Here is an 18,639-nt window from a genome sequence, read left to right on the forward strand (position 1 = left end):
CCGCGCTGCTCCCCGCCCGCCACCGGCTCCGCTGAGCGCTGCGTTCGCCCGCGCCCCGCGCCGCTTTATATAGGGCCCCGCGGCCGCGCCCCCATTGGCCCGGCCCCGCCGCCAATCCCTGCCCGAGCCCGCCACCCGTCCCGCGATCTCATAGGCTCAGGGTGAAGGTTGGGGCTGGGCTAGGCACCAATCAGAGGAGAGGGTAGGGAAAGAGGCGGGGTGAAGGGTGGAGGGGGCGGGACAAGAGCGGTGGAGCCCCGCCCCTCTGGCGCGGCACGCTGCGTGCCGGGAATCCCGGCGGTGATTGGTTGGGACGGAGCGCGGGTTAAAGGGACGCCCCATTGATAGCCCGTGGATGCCCCATTGATGCCCTGTGCCCTGGTGCCCCATTGGTGCCCAACATCCCTGTACCCCACTGACGCCCCATGGCCTGATGCTCCGTTGATACTCAATGACCTGATACCTCACTGATCCCCATGATCTGGTACCCCATGGATGCCTCATGGCCTCATGACCCACTGATGCCCCACGGCCTGGTACCCCATTGATACCCCATGGCCTGCTGCCCCACTGATAGTCACTGATCTGATACCCCACTGATCCCCACAGTCTGGTACCCCATGGATGCTCCATGGCCTGATGCCCCATGAATACCCCATTGCCTGGTACCCTATTGATACTCCATCTCCATGGCCTGAAGCCCCACTGATGCCCCATGGCTGCAATACCCCATTGATACACCATGGTCTGGCGCCCCACAGCCCAATGTTCCCCAGCCTGATACCCCCCACCCCCGGGCCCTCTCTCCCTGTCCAGTAGTGTCCCCAGGGACCCGCCACACGCACCAGCTGCGGGAACCTCTGGCACCCAGGAGACCCAGGGTGACACCCCGAGGTGATGGACCCCACCAGGAGGCTGATGCCGGGGGCTCCCAGCCCTGGGATTTCAACCCCAGCCCCTAAATCCACCACGTGGCCCCGCTGCCGGCCGAGCCACCGCCTCCTCCCCAGGCCAGCCGTGTTCCCAGCCGCCGGCTGCCCATTTCCTTTCATCCCAACAATTCCCATCACTTTAAAGAGCTCATTTCTCTGCGGCATTTAACCCTGCAGACATTTCCAGGAGACGCCTCCCTGCCGAGCCGGTGCCCGATGCCTCGCAGTCCTGCGGATGGACAGGCACGACTCCAGGCTCCGCATCTGCAGCCGTCCCTCCCATTTCCCCCGTTCCTGCTGGGAGCTGGGATCCATCCTCAAAAGCCACGAGCCCTGTCGGGGAACAAGTCAGCGCTGATTTATTTTTATACCCTCACAGGGTTTTTTTTTTTCGCAAAAACACCCCTGAAAAACACCAAACCCCCATTCTGGGGCATTTTGCCTTGGGGAGGCTGTTGCAGAGCTCTTCCAACTGCAAAGTCCATCTCTGAAGCCAAGGTTTGATGGTTGCAGATTGTCCTCTCCCATGTCCCAGGGCTCTGGCACCGGAAGCTGGAGCTGGCTGCGGAAAGAGTAACATAGTGATGGGAGGATTTGGGTTTTTTGGGGAAATGGGGTGTTTAGGAGCATTGACAGCTGGGCTGGAGGGAGAGGAGGCAAAGGGGAGCCCTGGTCCCCTCTGAAATCCTCCCACCCCGTGATGTACCAACAACCTGACGCGTCCCATGGGGCGATGGAGTCCCCTCTGCCGGGGTCCCCATGTGGGGATGTTCCTCGTGTTGTGGGTTTTGTTCTCCAGACTAATTGCACGGCTCCATCAGGCATCTCCGCCGGGATTAAACGCTGTTCCTGGTTACGCCACATGGGGCTCCGAACTGGGGCGCAGGAGGGGGGGAGCCCTGCCAGAAAGTCATTTTCCACGGAACTTGATAAAAAATCAGGTATCCACCTCCCATTGCAAAATCCCTTTGATCCTGTTGGCCAAAGAACCGCATCAGGAAGAGTTTCCCAAGAGGCCGAGAGAGGCCAAATGGCTTTAGGGATCGGGATCCGCCCTGTTCACCCATCCTGGGGGTCTGGCTGGGGAATATCAGGCATGGGAGGAAGAGCTGGCCGGGTGCTGAGCACCCTCTGGGCAGGGCGGTTTGGGGGTCCCCACCATCTGTGACACCCCTGGGGGGTGGGACAGAAAGGGGCCGTGGAGCTGATGGGATGAAGGAGGTGCTGCAGATCCTTGGGGGGGTGAGCCAGTGGCCTGGTGATGAGTCGGGAGATCCACGTTGGCGCTGCCCGGGCTGAGAGGGCCAGGCGTGCCGACGGCTCCGGAGAAAACACCAGCTCATTAAAAAGAGCTGACGTGCTCCGGCCGGACTGGCTGAGCCGCTCGTTAACATCCATCACCAAACGATTATCCCAAAGAGCCGCCGGCAGCGAACCCGGGACCAGGAATGGCACTGAGGCCGTTTCCTTCCAGCTCAGCAAGGGCCAGCCCGGGCTTTATTCGTTTGTTTTGTTAGCAATTAAGGAATAATCATCGTCTTGGGGTGAAACGCGGGCGGATCCTGCCTCCCGGGTGATGGCACGAGAGTTGCAAAGCCCCTTTGGGGGTGCGAGGGTGGGTCAGGGGCTGGGCAGGGGGATGGGGGCTCGGGGATGCCGTGGCCCCACTCACCCCATGGATCTGGGATTGGCAGCATCCCAGTTCTTCTCAGGGACACCGGCTTTGCCCTGCCGGGAAATCACCCAGGGAGGAGCCGGGACGTGTCCCTGCGTGTTTGGGGAGGAACAGGGCACCCCGCTGCCAGGGGGGATGGAGAGATGGAGAGGGGCAGGGGCTGCAGGGAGGGCGGCCGGGGGATGGAGGTAGAGATCTCCCCATCCAAGCGGCGTCCCCCAGGGCTTTGGGGACCTTGTCCAGCCCCGAGCACCCATCGTGGGCTGCTCAGTGGGGGAGTTGGGGGGAAAAGGGCTGGAGGAGCCAGGGTGTGGGGCTGGGACGGGCTGAGGGAGGGGGGTGAGGGGTGAAAGCCCAACCTAGAGGTGAAGAGAGATCCTGGGGACTCCCTGACCCGCGTGGGACCGGCTCCGTCCCACCCACATTAAGCAGGGTGTGTGCCAACTCCCTGAGCAAGCAGGAGGGACCAAGCCCTTCTCCCGGAGCCACCAACGTCACCCAGCGTCGCCCCGGGGGAGCAGCAACGCTCCCTTGTCAGGGTGGGGGCATTCCTCCTGCCCCGCTCCCACGACAGCCGCCCCCGGCATTGCCACCCTGCACAGGCCAGCCGTGTCCCATGCTGTCCCCGTGCACATACTGGCTGTCCCCGTGCCCACGGCCAGCTGTCCCTGTGCACGCACCCGCTGTCCCGTGCAGGCACCGGCCATCTCTGTGCACGTCTGGCGTGCCCCATGCACACGCACCAGCCGTCCCCACGCAGGCACGAGCTATCCCCATGCAGACACGAGCTGTCCCCACGCAGACACGAGCTGTCCCCATGCAGACACGAGCTGTCCCCATGCATTTTCCTGCCATCCCCATGCACTTTCCTGCCATCGCCATGCACACTTGCTGCCATCTCCATGCAAACGCCCACCGTCCCATGCACACGCGCTGCTGTCCCCCGCCACGTGCCACTGTCCCCATGCACATGCTGCCTCCCCGCACTCGCTGTGGGTTCAGGAGGTGGGGACCTTCTCATCGGCCGTGTCCGAAGCCTCCCTTGGCAAACACCACTCCCGGACACCTCCCCGTCACTCACAACCCCGTCCAGCCCCGCTCGCTCCTGCACAGTCCGTCCCAGAAGTGCCACCGCTGCTTGCTGCCCCCAGACCCTCACTACTGGGACACCCACGTCCCCAGGGGCTGTGTCACCAGCTGCCTCCGTGGTCCCGAGTGGCCACGGCAAGGCCAAATTTGGCACTGTAGGCCAGCGCAGCTGTGTGTTGAGCACCCACGTTCACCGCCTGGCATGAAGGGTGTCGCAGCTCTGCTCTTAGCCTGGGGTCCCCGTGTCACCGGACAGGACCCCCAGACCCTGCCACATTCCCAGCTGCCTCCTGGAATTAATGATAAGTGACGACACTGGGACACCCTCGCCCTGGAGAGGGCCACCTTGAAGGCCCTGAGATGAAAGGGACCGCAGGGTGTTATTACAGCAGGTGACACAGAGTTGGGGAATGGCACCCGTCACCTCCCCTGGCTGCTGGAAAATGCTGCCTGGGGAGCGCGGGGGGGACACGGCATCGCCAGGGCATGGGGAGGGGGACACGGCACCAACATGCCCCAGCGAGGGGCTGGGACCCAGCTGCCTCCTCGAAGCTGCCTGTGGTGTCAGCGGCCGGGAAGGTTCCCATCCTGGTGTCCCCCCGCAGCACGAACAGCAACCTGTACGTCCCAGCCTTGGTGGCTTCCCTGTGACACTACGTGCTGTGACTTTTAAAGCCGTGGCAAGGGACAACCCAGCTTAATGCCACTGATTCGAGCCAGGTAGAGAACGCAGCCGGCCCCTTCGCTGTGTGTTTTTGGGCCCCGGGTGATGTCCGGGTACGGCTGCAGGTGGTGGCAGCTCCAGACCACGCAGAGGGAAACTGAGGCACGGGGGAGCCCAGCCACCCCGGCCGGCGCAGATCCCTGCAGCTGCAGAGGCAGCAGCTCTAATCCCCGTGGATGGGGGTTATGGAAAAGGCCATAAACGCCTCGGCACACGTGTGTGCAGGGACAAGGTTGCCCCGCTCAGGATCCCTCCGTTCTCCCTGTCCTTGGCACCACTGCCACGCTTTGGGAAGGAGCGGGGGGCACTGGGGCTTGGGGAGGGGGTGTGGGGCACAGGGGGGATGCACACGGGAAAAGGGCGTCACCGCCAGGACCACGGGGTTGGGGACACGCACCGGGGCCCATCCACCCCCCGGCCTCGGCGCTGCGTGTGCTTTGGCAGTTGCTCAGCGGTGACAGCCCATCCCTGGAGGGATCATTAGGCCTTCCTCATTAACAAAAGTTACTCACCCTTTAAGACAGAAACAAGAATATCCTGGAAATGCCTTGGTTTGGTGAGTTCTCGCCTGAAAGGTATGACTGAAATCAAGAGGGCGGCCGCACGTGACGCCCTCTGGCACGTGGGACGGGTGAGATGCTCGGCCACCTTCCTGCTGTCCCCTCCGTGCCCGGGATGGGTGGCCACCACCCGGCCTCTGGGCTGCGGCCAGCACCTCTCCGTGCTCCCACCCTTTGGGATGGGACGGCAAAACCTCAGCTCTCCCCCAGCGAGGATGGAGCCAAGGGCCCGGCTTTGCCCATTCCTGCCAACCCCTCCTGCTTTCGGGGTCCCGCCATCAGCTCTGCCGCCCCGCGGATGAGGCACCCCGAACCCTGCACGGGGTCCAAGGATGGCACCCCCCCAAACCAGCACTGCCACGGACCCCACGGCATCGCCTGCCCCACGTCCCCACCTGCCTCGTCCCGCCCAGGGACCCCTCGGCAAAGCCGGGGGGAAGCCCTGGCGTGCGTCGGCCGGGCCGTGTCCCAGCCCAGGGCCACGGGGGATCCTGGGCTTTAGGTATTTTAAGCACATGAGCAACGCCAGCGATGATGCGCTCGCTGGATGGCGAGGGGGTGACTCACGGCCTCCTTGAATCAGAGCTTTAATTTGCAGCCATGAAACACGCTCCCATTGCAATTGCCCAAAAGCGAGGAGCTCCGGCCGCCCCGGGGCACCCGTGGCCCTGGGGGGGGTTCCTTGAGGGGGGATGGACGACAAGGTGCCAGCGCTGCTGGGGCTGGGAAGGTCTTTCCCGGGGGGGGGGGGTTTGGGTCTTTCCTGGGGGATTTTCGGGTCGGGATGGAGCCCCTCGCCCAGGCACCGCCTTGAGCCTTTTCCCTCTCTCCGCTCGTGGGATGCTGATGGGAAGGAACCGGCTGCTCTTTGAGAGCTCGGCTTCAGCCCTGGCTCCTGGGGAAAGCCAGGAAAAAAGTCGCAGGGGTCAAATGTCCCCAGGCCCCCTTCCCTGGGGACGGAGCCAGCCCAAAACCCCACCGCAATGGAAGCAGGGACCTGGGACAGGCGGGTGCTCCCAGCAGTGGGACGTTGGCCCTTTCCTCCCCGTGGGGACCGCACCGGGCTCGGGGCTGGCAGAGCTGCCCTGGGATGCCCCACCGGCACCTCGGGGCCGTGACGGGGACATCCACGTCCCTCAAAAGGATCTGCCTTTTGCCTTCTTCCCCCTGCAAAGTGAGAAAACCAGCCCTTCCCCTCCCAACACCCCCTCACACCAGCATCCCGCAGCCCCGGGGAGGGACGCGGGAGCCCAAGGGACAAGATCTCACAGCCACCTCCGCCATCTGGGACGGCCGGGACGCTGTGACAGGGGCGGAAGGCCTGAACAGCTCAAAAAACCCACTAAAAATTAACATTAATTTATTATTAATGATAAAAACCAAGATTCTCTTTACACGTGGTTTGGTTTTTTTGGTTTGTTTTTTTTTGTTTGTTTTTTGTTTTTTTTTCCTTTTTATACAAGAGAAATTTTCATTGCTTTTTTTTTTTTTTTTTCCCTCCCCCCTCCTGGAGGCGAGAGCAGGGCGGGCAGGCAGGCGCAGGCAGCGACGTGGGCTCTCCCTGGCCCCCCCGGCGTGAGCGACGGAGCCGCGCGGACGCCGGTCCCCCCGGGGGTCCCGGTTGGGCCGCGGAGGGACGGGTGCCCGCCAAGGCAGCGGGGCAGAGAGGACGCGTGGCAAGGCACGGCGTGGGGAAGGCGTGGGGCAGGGGGGGAAGCAGTCCCCAGGGTTGGGGGGGGGTGGGGGCGACGAGCACCCCGCGGCACGGGGGAGGCAGCACCCACGGCGAAGGGTGGCACGCGGTGAGAGCCGGGTGGCACGTGAGGGACAGAGTGACAGGCTGGGGCACGACGTAGGACACCCTGAGCCTGGGGAGGGCTGGAAGTCACCGGAACACCCCAGCGCTCCCTCCCAGCCGAGCCTTGGGGAAAGACCGGTCCTGCCAAGCTCAGGAACACCCCCGCCACCCCCAGCCGTCCCCCCTGGGGGGTGACTGTCCCCTTCCTGCCAACCTCCCGGCCCCAACACGTCCCCACGCCGGGTGAGCCACCCCCGGGCTCTTCCCCGGCTCCTCTTGGTTGCAGGGAGAGAAAAATAACGTCCCCCCGCCACGTCGCAAATGGACCCCCCGGCGTGCCCCATCCCCGTGCCCCGGCAGCCCGGACGCCGTCTTTGGTTAAGGAGCAGCCGGTGCCGCGGCCGCGCTGCCAGACAGGCACGGGACGAGGGGCCGAGGCTGGCACAGGGTCCCCGTGGCGACGGGGGACAGGTAGCGGGTTCCAGGAGGGACAGAGAGGCCCGGGCTTGTGGGGCCGCTCAAAGCGAGGGGGGACCCAGCTCCCCCCTTGCATGGCTATAGGATATTTATTTAACAAGACCTGGCGTGAAATGCAGGGCCGGGGGAGAGGTTCCCGGGTGGCCACCAGCCCCGCCGGGGAAGTGGCCGAGGCAGGGAGAAGTGGCATGAGCCCGAGGTCCCTGGGTGGGTGCAGGGTGAGGTGGTGGGTGCCCCCAACCCCGAAGCAGAGTCTGGCTCCCATCTGCCCATCCCTCCGCTCCGGAGCAAGCCGAGGAGAGGCGAAGCTGTGCCGTGGGGCAGCCCCTGCGGACCCCCAACCCCGGCCAGGGCCCACCCCGTGCTGGCCGCAGCCGCCCCGAGGAGCCGCTCACGGGTCCTGAGTGGGTGGGCAACCTCCGGGAAAGCCCCGCCGGGGCTCCAGGGCACCTGCAAATCCCGGTCCCGGGCGGTAAATCGTCTGTCACCCCCAGGCCACGGCAGCCATGGAGCCCGGTGCATCCCGGGGGCTCCTTCCCCGCTCCTCGGGACCAGCCCAGGGTTTGCCGGGCAGAGCTGTCCTGACAATCCCAGTCCATCCAGGACGTTCTCCCCTTCCTGAACCCGGTGTGTAGTGACAGAAGAAACCGAAAAAAAAAGGAGAGCAAAGGAAGAAGATCAAACGAAGAGAGAGAAACTGTACGAAGCATCGTGCGAGGCTTCGCCTGTCAGCTGCTACTGCCCCTTGGGGATGAAGGGTTCCCCCTCCTCCGGCTCCGGCCGAGGCCCCGGGTCGCTCAGGCACCGCAGCATCCGCTGGTTGCTGGGGCTGTCGCTGGTCCCCGGGGTGAAGACATCGTCGGTACCCGGGGAGGAAGGCTCCTTCACCCGCATCACCAGCCCCTCCTCGTCCTCCTCGGGCGAGGGCGGCAGGCCGCCGCAGCCCTTGGGCTCCTCGTTCATCAGGTCCACGGACTCCGGGGACTGGGGGGAGGCCGGGTCGATGGTGATGATGGGCAGGTTCTCCGAGTCCGCCTTGGGTTCGTAGGCCAGCGGGTCTGGGGAGGCAGAGAGGGGTCAGGCAGGGCCCGTCTCATGAGATCATGAACAACCGGGTCAGGATAACCTGGGGAAGGGAAAGGCCTCAAGGACCCCCAGCTAACGTCCCCCCCCCTCCAAGATGTTTGGGGCTGGGATGCCCGGGCTGCCTCAGTGATTTCCAAGCCTGCTGTTTAATTGCTTTTCCTGATTTCCGCATCCCATCTGGAGCCGATCCAGCCAGCCCAGCCCAGCCCAGCGCCGTTTCCAAGGGGCGAAGCTGCCCTCTGCCGATTAACCGCCGGCTCCGCAAGCGCCAGCACCAGCGTCACACCCCGTCACACGCTGTCCCGCTGTCCCCAAGGCCGGAAAGGACACATAGGACGGAAGGAACGAAAAACGGCAAAGCAAACGCGTGATGGAGGAGACAGGAGTCCAGGGACGCGTCTTGGGGCTTGAGCACTCCTGGTTGTCACCCCTGCAGAGGGCGGGGAGAGGGATCTCCAGAAATGTGGGTGCGTGGACGGAGCGAGCTGAGCTCCGGAGAGATCTACCGACCCGCCAAGCTGACTTCCTGGTGGGAATTGTGCTGGGAAGCGAGCAGGGGGCTTCTGCTCAGGTAGAAGCCCCAACCCCCGGGGCTTGGCTGCATCGCAGGCAGGGGAGCGGGACGGGGACGATCGGGGCTGGAGAACGGCGGAGGAGCTGATGGGGTGCGGGATGACACAACCACCGAGTGTTTCAGCAGCCAAACACCGGCGATGCCCAGCGAGGTGCCGGCAGCGGCGCTCCCCCGGCAGCTCGGTCCCACCTACCTGAGCCGATGCGAGCCCGGGACATGGTGGGTGAATCCAGCTTGTGAGCCGGCACCGTCAGGTAGTTGTTCATCTGGAATCGGAACACAGGGACCATTTCCGTCGGAGTGGCCAGGATAAATGGGGAAGGGGAGGCAGGGAATTGACCCCAGGCCGCGGGGATGCGTGAGAAGCAGCAGCGGGATGCAGAGGACGTGTGTGTGCATCCTCCCAGCTGTGCTGCCAGGACTTGCTCAGTCTGGAGCAATCACAAGGCCCCCCAAGGCCGTCCCCTGCTGCCATCTGAACCTCAGCCCCCTCCCCATCTAGGACACTGATGCCCTTCCCAGGCTGGGAAGCCCCCCTCGGCCCCCCGTCCTTCCCAGTCCGTGGAAGCATCCCTGCTCCACCGTCTCCTTGATACCTTTTGTTCCAGCTGCCGGGCCTTCTGCCTCCGCAGGAGCATCTGGTTCCAGGCTTCCTCGTAGGGGTCGGCCACAAGCGTGTGCCGGTTGTAGGATCGCAACTGGGAAAAGGCCCCAAGAAAAGGAGAGGGGTTAAACCCCCCACACACACACAGAAAGGCAAAGGAAGGTCACAGCACCATTTCCCTCGGAGATGGCTGAAACAGCCACCAGCTGGTGGCTTGTCCCTTGTGTCCCTTGTGATGCCCGATCTGGACCCACCTTAGCCCAGTGAGGGTTTAAACGCTGGGCTCAGCCACCAGCCAAGCTCAGCACTAGCCCAGCACAATCCCAGGAGGAAAAAGACCAGGAACACGAGGGGCAGGAGGGCAGGGACACCAGGGGTGAATGGCACAGCTGGCCTCGAGGGCTTCTGGTAGGAAGGGGTCCTGGCCACCCCCAGGAAACACAGCGGGGACACACGGTGCCAGGGGACACCTTACCCTCTGCCTGGTTTTCTGCAGGTTGTTGCGAAGGATTTTCCGGATCTCCTCCTCCTTGTCCTTGGACAGGGCGGGAAGGATGCGCTCCACGGGGAGGGTCTTGGGGTTGATGTTCCTGCGTGGACAGACAGGATTCAGGCAGGGCCGAACGGCTGCTTGCCCTGCGGCCACTAGCAGGGAGCGTGCTCAGCCTACGCCAGGGGCCCATTGGAGGCAGAGGGTGGCCAGGGCTGGGGAACTCACTGGATGGAGACGGTGGAGACAGCGGAGGGGATCTTGCCTATGCCCCCGCTCTCCACCAGCTCGATTGCCTGCTTCATCTCCATCTTGTGATAGAAAGCGATGAGCTGGGGCTCCTTGGACCGCTCCCCCGCGATCAGGCACTTCTTCACGTACTTCTTGTTGAAGCGATTCAGCCTTCCCGAGGATGTGGGGAAAGGAGGAGCAGCGATAGATCAGACCCCCCCCCCGCCCCGGCACCCAGTCCCCGCTCCCCACCCCTGGCCCAGGCCAGCAGAAGATGGTTCCATTCCCACCAGTGCAGGTCAGGCCAGGCTTCCCTGACTCCCTCCCGAGCCAGGCAGCCTCCCAAACACCCAGCAGCTGCTGGACCACAACGGATGGTCCTGAGCTCCTGCAGGGACCGGCCACCGGCAGCTCCCACGCTGCTGTGGGTGACGTGGCCAAGGGGTGCAGCCCTGCAGCCCCACTCCCACCAACCCAGGGCCATAATTCATCAAGGGGAGTGGGTGTGTGGATGTTACAGCCTGGGGAAAAATCCAGCACAGGGCTGGAAAACCTACCAGGTGGCGATTCAAACCCTTCCCCACCTCCCCCACGGCTCCGCCGCGTCCCCAGACCTCCACACTCACTTGTCCTTCCAGTGGTGATGCCCGTAGTGACCACAGATGTCCTCGATCCCTGTCAGAAGGTGATCTAAGAACTGGAAGAGAAGGTCCAAGGTGTAGGCAGCTCGCAGGGCTGTCACCCACCCTCTCCCCACCCCGACACCCACGCTGACACAGGGGTGAGGGCACTCAGGGGGTGCAAAATCAGGGCTGTGGGTCCAGGATGGGCCTCAGGAGGGCAGCACGGTCCTACGCAAGCGGGCTGCTGCTCTACCAGGCACAGGGGAGGTCTGGGTCGGAGCGGGCACTGGACGACACAGATGGAGGAGAGCCCTCGCTCTGTCCCCCCTTACCTTGGGCACCGATTTAGGGGCAGCTCCCGCTCTGTAAACCCGCCTGGTTACAGCGGTGGAGGTGGCAGAAGCAGAGAGAGAAGAGGGCTAAGGCGGCGAAGAGAAGCGCGCGGGAAGGGCTGGCCGGGCGGAGCGGGTTACCTGCGTGTGGATCTCTTCGTTGATGGAGCGTTTTGTCTCTTGCTTCTTCTTCACGGCCAGCAGGTCCACCAAAGGCCGGATGGTCATGCCCTAGGGAACGGGGAAGGTGGGTTAGAGCTGTCGCCAAGGCATACCGGCTGGCTTCAGCACAGCTGAACCACGGGGTGGTGGTTCCGGTGTCACTTGGCAGCCTCAAGAGCTTCTGGAGAAGGGGGACAGTGACAGGGTCAGGGATGTAGGCTGGGGACGTGCTGCCCACCCTCCACAAACACACGCGGCTCACCGAATAACCCCCTTTCCTTCTGAAATTGCACCGTGACCACCAACCTGCACGAAGACTGTGAAGAAGATGACTGTGATGATGGCTGTGAGGAACATGTCCCTCATGCCGAAATGCTTATAGTCCAGGAGGTAGCAGAGGGAGAAGGCGATGGCTCCCCGCAGGCCCCCATAGGCGATGATGAACTGGTCTTTGGGCGTCAGCTTCACAATTCGGAACTTGTTGATGAACCAGGTGAGGACCAGGACGCCTGGGGGAGCGGGCCGGGGTCTCGTGTGAGCGGATGGTGAAGGACGCCCTCCCGCCCCAAAGAGATCCCCCCGGGAGCCCAGCTTGCAGCCCAGCGCAGCATCACCCCCTCGAGGCCATGGGTGCAGGTGGGTACTGTCCTGCTGGCTCATCCCAACACTCGTCACAGGCTTCAACCCCATGTCGAGCACAAACTCGGCCTCAACCCCACCTCCTCACAAAGCCAACCACCAGCAAGGCTGACGCCCACAGTGGACCAGTGCCACCCAGTCACCTCCATCTCCCCAGCAAGGCAAACTTGGGCCTCGTGGCCGTGAGAGTCACCCATCACCCAGGACGGTCCCCAAGGCCTTTGCCACCACACTAACACCTCACCTAAAACTCTCGCGATGAGGCAGAAGAGCAGCGTGCTGATGACGAAGGTCCAGTTCCAGTAGTGGTGGCCAGCCACGGTGGAGACGCCCAGGAAGATGAAGATGAGGGTCTCGCTCACGCTGCTCCACATCTTAAGGAAATACTTGATGGTGGTGTGGGATTTGTGGGAGATGTTGGCTTCCACATAGGGTCGCATGACCACGCCGGAGGCGATGAGCCTAGGGGTAAGGTTGGGGCACTCAGCAGCCATGGGGACGTGGGGACAGCCCCAACCACTGGCCCTGCAGCAGTGTTTTGTGCTCTTCTACCAAACCCCAGAGCAGGACAGGGCTTGAGAGACATAAGCAATTATTCAAGGCCTCCAGAGAAGGCAATACGAGGTTTCTTCTTCCTCCTGGCAGGGCAGGAGTGAGCATTGGAGCCAGGCGGCACAAAACCACGTCATCTTGCCCAGGTGAACGGGCAATGGGCTGCCAGCACCCCAGGATCTGTGCGACAACTCGAAAGAGTCGCTTCCCTGCACAGCCCAGCCCAAACACACCTCTGGCCCTCACTGGGCATGTACTGGCCACGCTGGGCCAGCCAGAGAGATGTGGTTACACCAGAGGAAATCCTCCAAACGGTACTGGGAACAGGAAGGCTTCTTCTCCCACCCGTGCCCAACTCACGCCATGATGCCGGAGAGGTGGAAGAGCTCAGCAGAGAGATACGCCATGTAGCTGTAGAGGAAGACGAAGAGGGGCTCGATGACTCGGATGTGGGAGGTGAAGCGGGACGTGAAGGCAGCGATCACCCCATAAATGACGCCCACGAAGACACCGCCCAGCGACACCACGAAGAAGCTGAGGAAGCCGAGGATGATATCGATAATGGTCACCTGCTCGAAGTTGGCAAACTCTTCAAAGAGGTGGTAGAGGACCTGGGAGGGAGAAGGGAGAGGGAGGTTCAAACTGTCCTGCTGGCAAGAGACAGCACCTCGGGGAGACCTGCTCAGGGACCTTCCTTGGAGAGGAGCAGCAAAGGGAGCCAGGCAGGTACCCAGCACGAGACAAAGTGTGCCAGTGCTTGGTGACCCTGAGCTGGGTCCTGCGTTTGACCAAGCCTCGTGTCAAAAAAAGCTGCTGATGCGAGACACAGACCCATAGGGACCAGGTCCCTGTCCTCCATGGCTCCCAGGGACATGGTGTCATCAGACATGTGCCTGGGACAGCTCTGCTCTCCAACACAAACCCAACCGCTGTCCCAGGAGGGCCTTCGGTCAAGGGTTGAACCAGCCAGAGACTGTTCCTGCATCCCAACAAGCAGGACAGATCCAGGCTGGGGGACAACCGACAGCCACGTGGAGAGAAAAGCCACCACCTGCCCTGCTCAGCCCAGGGACCAGCCCAGACCTCCCTGTAGCTAAACGGGCAACCTCGCGGGAGGAGCTCACCCCCGGCTCCAGCGCCTTCGCCCACCCCCAGACGCATTTACTGGAGCGATTTTCAAGCAGAAGCTGACGCAGGTGTTGTCAGGGTGGGAAACGGGCTTCGGAGCATCCTGCAGGGATGGCAGCGCTCAGGAGCAGTGAGAGGGCGAGGTGCCAGCTGCAGGGACACGGGCAGGGACAGACAAGACAGCAGAAGGCGAAAGCATTCCCCAGGGACGGGAGCGGGGACACAGACCCTGGAGGGAGCCCCTCAGGTCGAAAGCTGGGGGAAGAAGTGCCTGGGAAAAGCCCTGTGATGGGACAGCGCGTTCCTCGTCACCGGGAACGTCGTCACCACTGTGCCGAGCAGCCAGCTCCAAAGGGGACAGCTGGGATACGGGAGAAGAGCCAGGAAAAAGCAGTGGGTTAGAAGCAAATTTAGAGGTCGGCTCTGCAGAGGAGGACGCCGCGCTAACGGCCAAGCCAGCACCTGGACGCAGATGTCCGCAGCGGGGGTGGTCTGGCCCCTGAACCTCCCAAAGGTCCCTGCAAAGCTGCTCACAAAGACTGGGGCTGAGGGGTGACCCAGGTGGGATGCCAGCTTGGATGCAGCCCCCACGGCTCCCCCCTTGCCATGGCTGACCGTGTCCTGCCCTCGGTGCTGCGGCTGGGGGACAGACAGCAAGGAAGGCCAGAGGAGGAAGGAGAAGCAGCTACATGACCCAGCGCCAGCTCCCGCTCGCCTTCCCTGGCAGGATGGGCACGGGCAGGGCAGCAGGCAGCAATTTCACCCCGCAGAGCAGATTCCCAGGAGACCAAGGCACGGTCCTGCTCTCCACCGAGAGGCGGTGGCCGGCTGGGCACGTGCTCTCGGTCTCCCCAAACCGCCAAGTAAAACGTTTCACCTTAATCCGCCTCTGCGGTGTTTTACGCTGCTATATTTAGCTTTGCACCTGCAAAAGGTCAGGAGCAAGCGGGGCTGCGGCAGCTCAGCCGGCAGGAGGGACCCAGTCTACGGTTCTGATTGATTTGATCGATACTGCGTCCAGTAGGAGTACTGGATCCAGTACCTTGTCCAGTTTTGGGCCCCTCACCATAAAAAAAAGATACCGAGGGGCTGGAGTGGGTCCAGAGAAGGGCAACGGAGCTGGTGAGGGGTCTGGAGCACAAGTCTGGTGAGGAGCGGCTGAGGGAGCTGGGGGCTGAGGGGAGACCTTCTTGCTCTCTATAGCTCCCTGAAAGGAGGGGGCAGCCAGGGCGGGTCGGGCTCTTCTCCCAGGGGACAGGACATGGGACAAGAGGAAACAGCCTCAAGTTGCACCAGGGGAGGTTTGGGATGGGTATTGGGAAAAATTTTTACACTGAAAGGGTTGTCAAGCGTTGGAACAGGCTGCCCAGGGAAGTGGTTGAGGCACCATCCCCGGAGGGATTTAAAAGCCGGGTGAACATAGTGCTTAGAGATACGGTTTAGTCGTTGGTTTTGGTCAGTTAGGTTGATGGTTGGACTCGATGATCTGAAAGGTCCCTTTCAACCTGGGCAATTCTATGATTCTGTGATTCTGTGATAGCTGCCAGTCCTGGTGCCACCACCCAGAGACATTCCACCAAAGCGAACCCCTCGGCCGATCCCCCTCATCCACTTACGACCGTGACGGCGTCGTTCAGCAGGGACTCCCCGAAGACCAAGATGTGGAGCAGCTCGTTGATGTGGATCTCCTCAAAGACGGCCAGCACGGCCACCGGGTCCACGGCCGAGATGATGCTGCCGAAGAGCAGGTTGGCCAGGAGGCCGATGTGGTTCAGGCCGGGGCCGCCGAGCTGGCACACGGCGTACATCAGGCCACCCAAGAAGAAGGCATTCCAGAGCGTCCCCACCACGGCGAAGATGAGGATGGTGCCCAGGTTCTCGGTGAATTGGCGCAAGGGGAGGAAATAGCCGGCATCCAAGATGATGGGTGGGAGGAGGAAGAGGAAGAAGATGTTCGACTTGAGGATGGGGGGCTTTTCACCCACCCCTTTGATGAGTCCCCCAACCAAAAGGCCCACCACGATGAGCAGGCAGCTCTCGGGAACAATGTTGGATACCGAAGGGATCACGTGGAAGCCTGGAGAGGAGGGGGAGAGAGCAAGACACAGGTTGGCTACATGACTGGAGGATGCTCTCTGCAGGAGGAGACCCCAGCGGGAGCCCAGAACCAGTTCCCAGCCCTCCCTGCACTCTTGGGGATCATTTGCTCTTGGCGTGCCTCAGTTTCCCCTTCTAACCCCCTTCTTCCCCGCGCTCCCAAGCTGTAAAGTGGAAAGTGCAGCTTCCCCAGGCCCATGTACCCTGGCATTGCTTGACCTCAGGCCAGAAAATACCAGCGAGTCCCAGTTCAACAGGCGGCAGTCGCCCTCTGGGCACCCCGGGGTGTCTCGGGGGACCCCCAGGCCCCGGTGACAGCTGCCTGCGGCACAGGCAGTTCTCCCAACACAAGCTGTCACTGGCTCCGGCTCTTCCCATCACAGCTACGCATTCCGGGCGCACGTAGGCACTGGCGTTTCCCTCCCGTCAGACGGCAGCCTGCCCACCCGGGCGCCGGCACCCCCAGCCTGACAGGCGCTGGCAGGAGGTGGCAGCGCGGTGGCCGTCCCCGGGGTGTCCCCGAGGCAGGGGACAGGGAGCGGAGCTGGCGCTGAGCGGCTTTGAGGATGAAATTGGGGTGGCTCCTTCTTCCCCCTCCTGCAGCTTCAGGAGCGAGACGGGAGGTTTTATACGGCCGGTTTAACAGGCTGCCCCACGGAAGGGGTTGAGGCACCAGCCCTGGAGGGCTTTAAAAGACTTTGTGTGCTGAGAGAGACGGTTTAGTGCTGGTTTTTGTCAGAGTTCGGCTGACGGTTGGACTCGATGATCTGAAAGGTCCCTTCCAACCTCTAGGCGATTCTGTAATTCGATGGTCGCCGCAACCCCTGCATTCCCGACCGGCAGGGCTGCTCCCGGGCACGGAGCAGGGACAGGACATACCCTTACAGTGCATTCCTTGGGGTTCAAGGTAAGAGGGACCTCATTTTCCCCTTTTTCCGTCACAGCACGGCCCCAAACGCAGGTCTCTGAGCCAGCCAGGACCCGCTGGGATGGTCCCCATCCACCAAACACAGCCGCGGCAACGCGGGCATCTGCCTGCGGGGCCGGGCAAGCGGCACGATGCCAACCAAAGCAACGCTTCAGCCAACGCGCCCAGACCCACAGAAGGATTTTGGGTTCCCTGGATCCTCTCCCAGGCTTTATAATTATTATTTTGAAGTGCGGCACATTTGTTCCCTGGCAAGGGAAGCGGTTTAAAATAAGGAACCCTGCTTTGGCATCCCGTGTTCCTCCGTTCCTTCCGGCCGGGCGGCTGTGCCATCTGCACATCGTTTCACAACAGATTAAAAAAAAAACAACAACCCACCCCTCCCTAACGAGCCACCATCCCGCTGATGATTGGAGCCGCTCGGCGCCGCGGTGAGCCCCCCCGAACCCCCCCGTTGAGCCTGCAGGGACCACATCTGCGGCACCGTGCCGGCTCATCCCTCCTCCACCTGCGCAGCCGAGCGGGGAAGGCGCCGCACGAATCCGGCTCCGATGGGAAAAGTGGCCGCTTCCACAATCCCTCCCTAAGGATGGGGAATGAGTCAGCCACTGGCCACCGGCCACGGCCACACGCAGCCCCCCAAGGGCAGGATTAGACCTCAAATTGCTACCTGAGCTGCAAGCGCTGCCTCCGGTGTGGGTGTGATGAATCCTCTGGCAGCACTGCAGAGGCCGGAGGATTCATCATACCCAAGGCTCCACGCGGATCTGTCCGCGCCATTTCGGCAGCACCCAGGTGGCTCCGGTGGGTCTCGGGTGCCGGAGCAATGGGGGAAGGAGTCTGGTTTCGCCGTCGGTTTTACCGCAGCAGCACCGATCCCTGAGCAAACCGCCCCATGGCCCTCGGGTTCGGGCACAAGGGGAAGCCGGGAGGAGCCGGGAAGCATCCGAGCTTTCTCCCAGTGCTCTCCCAATGTCCGGCCACCTGCACTCAGGGACCTCCCGGGCTGGATGTGGTTCCTGATTTACCTCCATGGGATTTTTCTTCTGTCTCCAACCTCCCTACAGCCCACACGAGCGCCCCAAGGCAGCCCTGGCAGGGAGCTCCCCATCGGAGTGGAGGCGATAATCCTTTTCCCTAGCACAGCTCATGGAAACACTGGGAATAATCAGCCCTTCCAGCACACGGGGCAATGGCCCATCTCAGCACGCGCCAGCCCTGGCCGGAATAAGGTTTAAAGCCACACGAGCAGCGAGAAGCCCACAGCAAATCAGTTTTCGTTTGCTAAGGACGTTCAGTCATGAATAAAACACAAACACCGACAATTAAGCATCTCGCACTTCTTCCCCACAGGCCCCAGGATCCCATTAAACCGGAACATTTGCGTGCTGATGTGAATTCAGTGTTTTCGACCCTTTTTGTAGGGCCCTAAAAATACACTCACAGGGGCTGCGTGATAATTACGCCTTTGATTTCGCTGAATCTCAGCCATTTTTTTCGCTCCCCGCTTTCTCCGCTCAGTATTTTTAGAGCGTTCGAAAGCACACGGGTACCAATCTGTTGCTGGGATCCTGCTGGGATCCTGCTCCCAGCGCCGGGCCGGTATCCCGCTTCGGGGCGGGGGTGATTAATGGGAAGAAACGCGATGCCAGGCAGGGGCGAACCGGCCCCATCCCAGTTCTGCGCCTCCATTTCTCTCCTGGGGGAGGCTGAGCGATGAGGCCGGCCGGCCACGGGCACATCCAGGGGCAGCAGGAAAGGGAATAAATCTTGATAATAGCCTTAATAATAATAATAAAGCTTAATAATAATAATAAGCCTTAATAATCCCCAGGGTTCCCATTCCTGGCTGCTTTAGTAAAAGGTTATTTGCATAGCAGGTAGCCGTGCTGCTCGCTTGCTCGGGTACCTACTGTTGCCACCCGCTTGTCCCCAAAT

General features: G+C 62.2%; 1 protein-coding gene across 1 annotated transcript in view; it reads right to left on the minus strand.

Moving 5' to 3' along the window:
* Positions 1-6,323: 6,323 nt before the first annotated feature.
* SLC9A1 (solute carrier family 9 member A1) overlaps positions 6,324-18,639 on the minus strand; it is a 32,610-nt gene continuing 20,294 nt past the window's right edge. The window contains exons 2-12 of the mRNA XM_063355881.1: positions 15,293-15,753; positions 12,909-13,159; positions 12,241-12,458; positions 11,664-11,866; positions 11,337-11,426; positions 10,867-10,937; positions 10,238-10,411; positions 9,995-10,109; positions 9,512-9,613; positions 9,109-9,181; positions 6,324-8,313 (exon numbers count right to left, since the gene is read on the minus strand). Of these exons, the coding sequence (XP_063211951.1) occupies positions 7,991-8,313; positions 9,109-9,181; positions 9,512-9,613; positions 9,995-10,109; positions 10,238-10,411; positions 10,867-10,937; positions 11,337-11,426; positions 11,664-11,866; positions 12,241-12,458; positions 12,909-13,159; positions 15,293-15,753 (2,081 nt within the window). The 3' untranslated portion in view covers positions 6,324-7,990. The remainder of the gene's footprint in view (positions 8,314-9,108; positions 9,182-9,511; positions 9,614-9,994; positions 10,110-10,237; positions 10,412-10,866; positions 10,938-11,336; positions 11,427-11,663; positions 11,867-12,240; positions 12,459-12,908; positions 13,160-15,292; positions 15,754-18,639) is intronic.

The sequence above is a fragment of the Chroicocephalus ridibundus genome, chromosome 19 (genome assembly GCF_963924245.1).
Source record: "Chroicocephalus ridibundus chromosome 19, bChrRid1.1, whole genome shotgun sequence".
In the NCBI taxonomy this organism is placed as follows: Eukaryota; Metazoa; Chordata; class Aves; order Charadriiformes; family Laridae; genus Chroicocephalus; species Chroicocephalus ridibundus.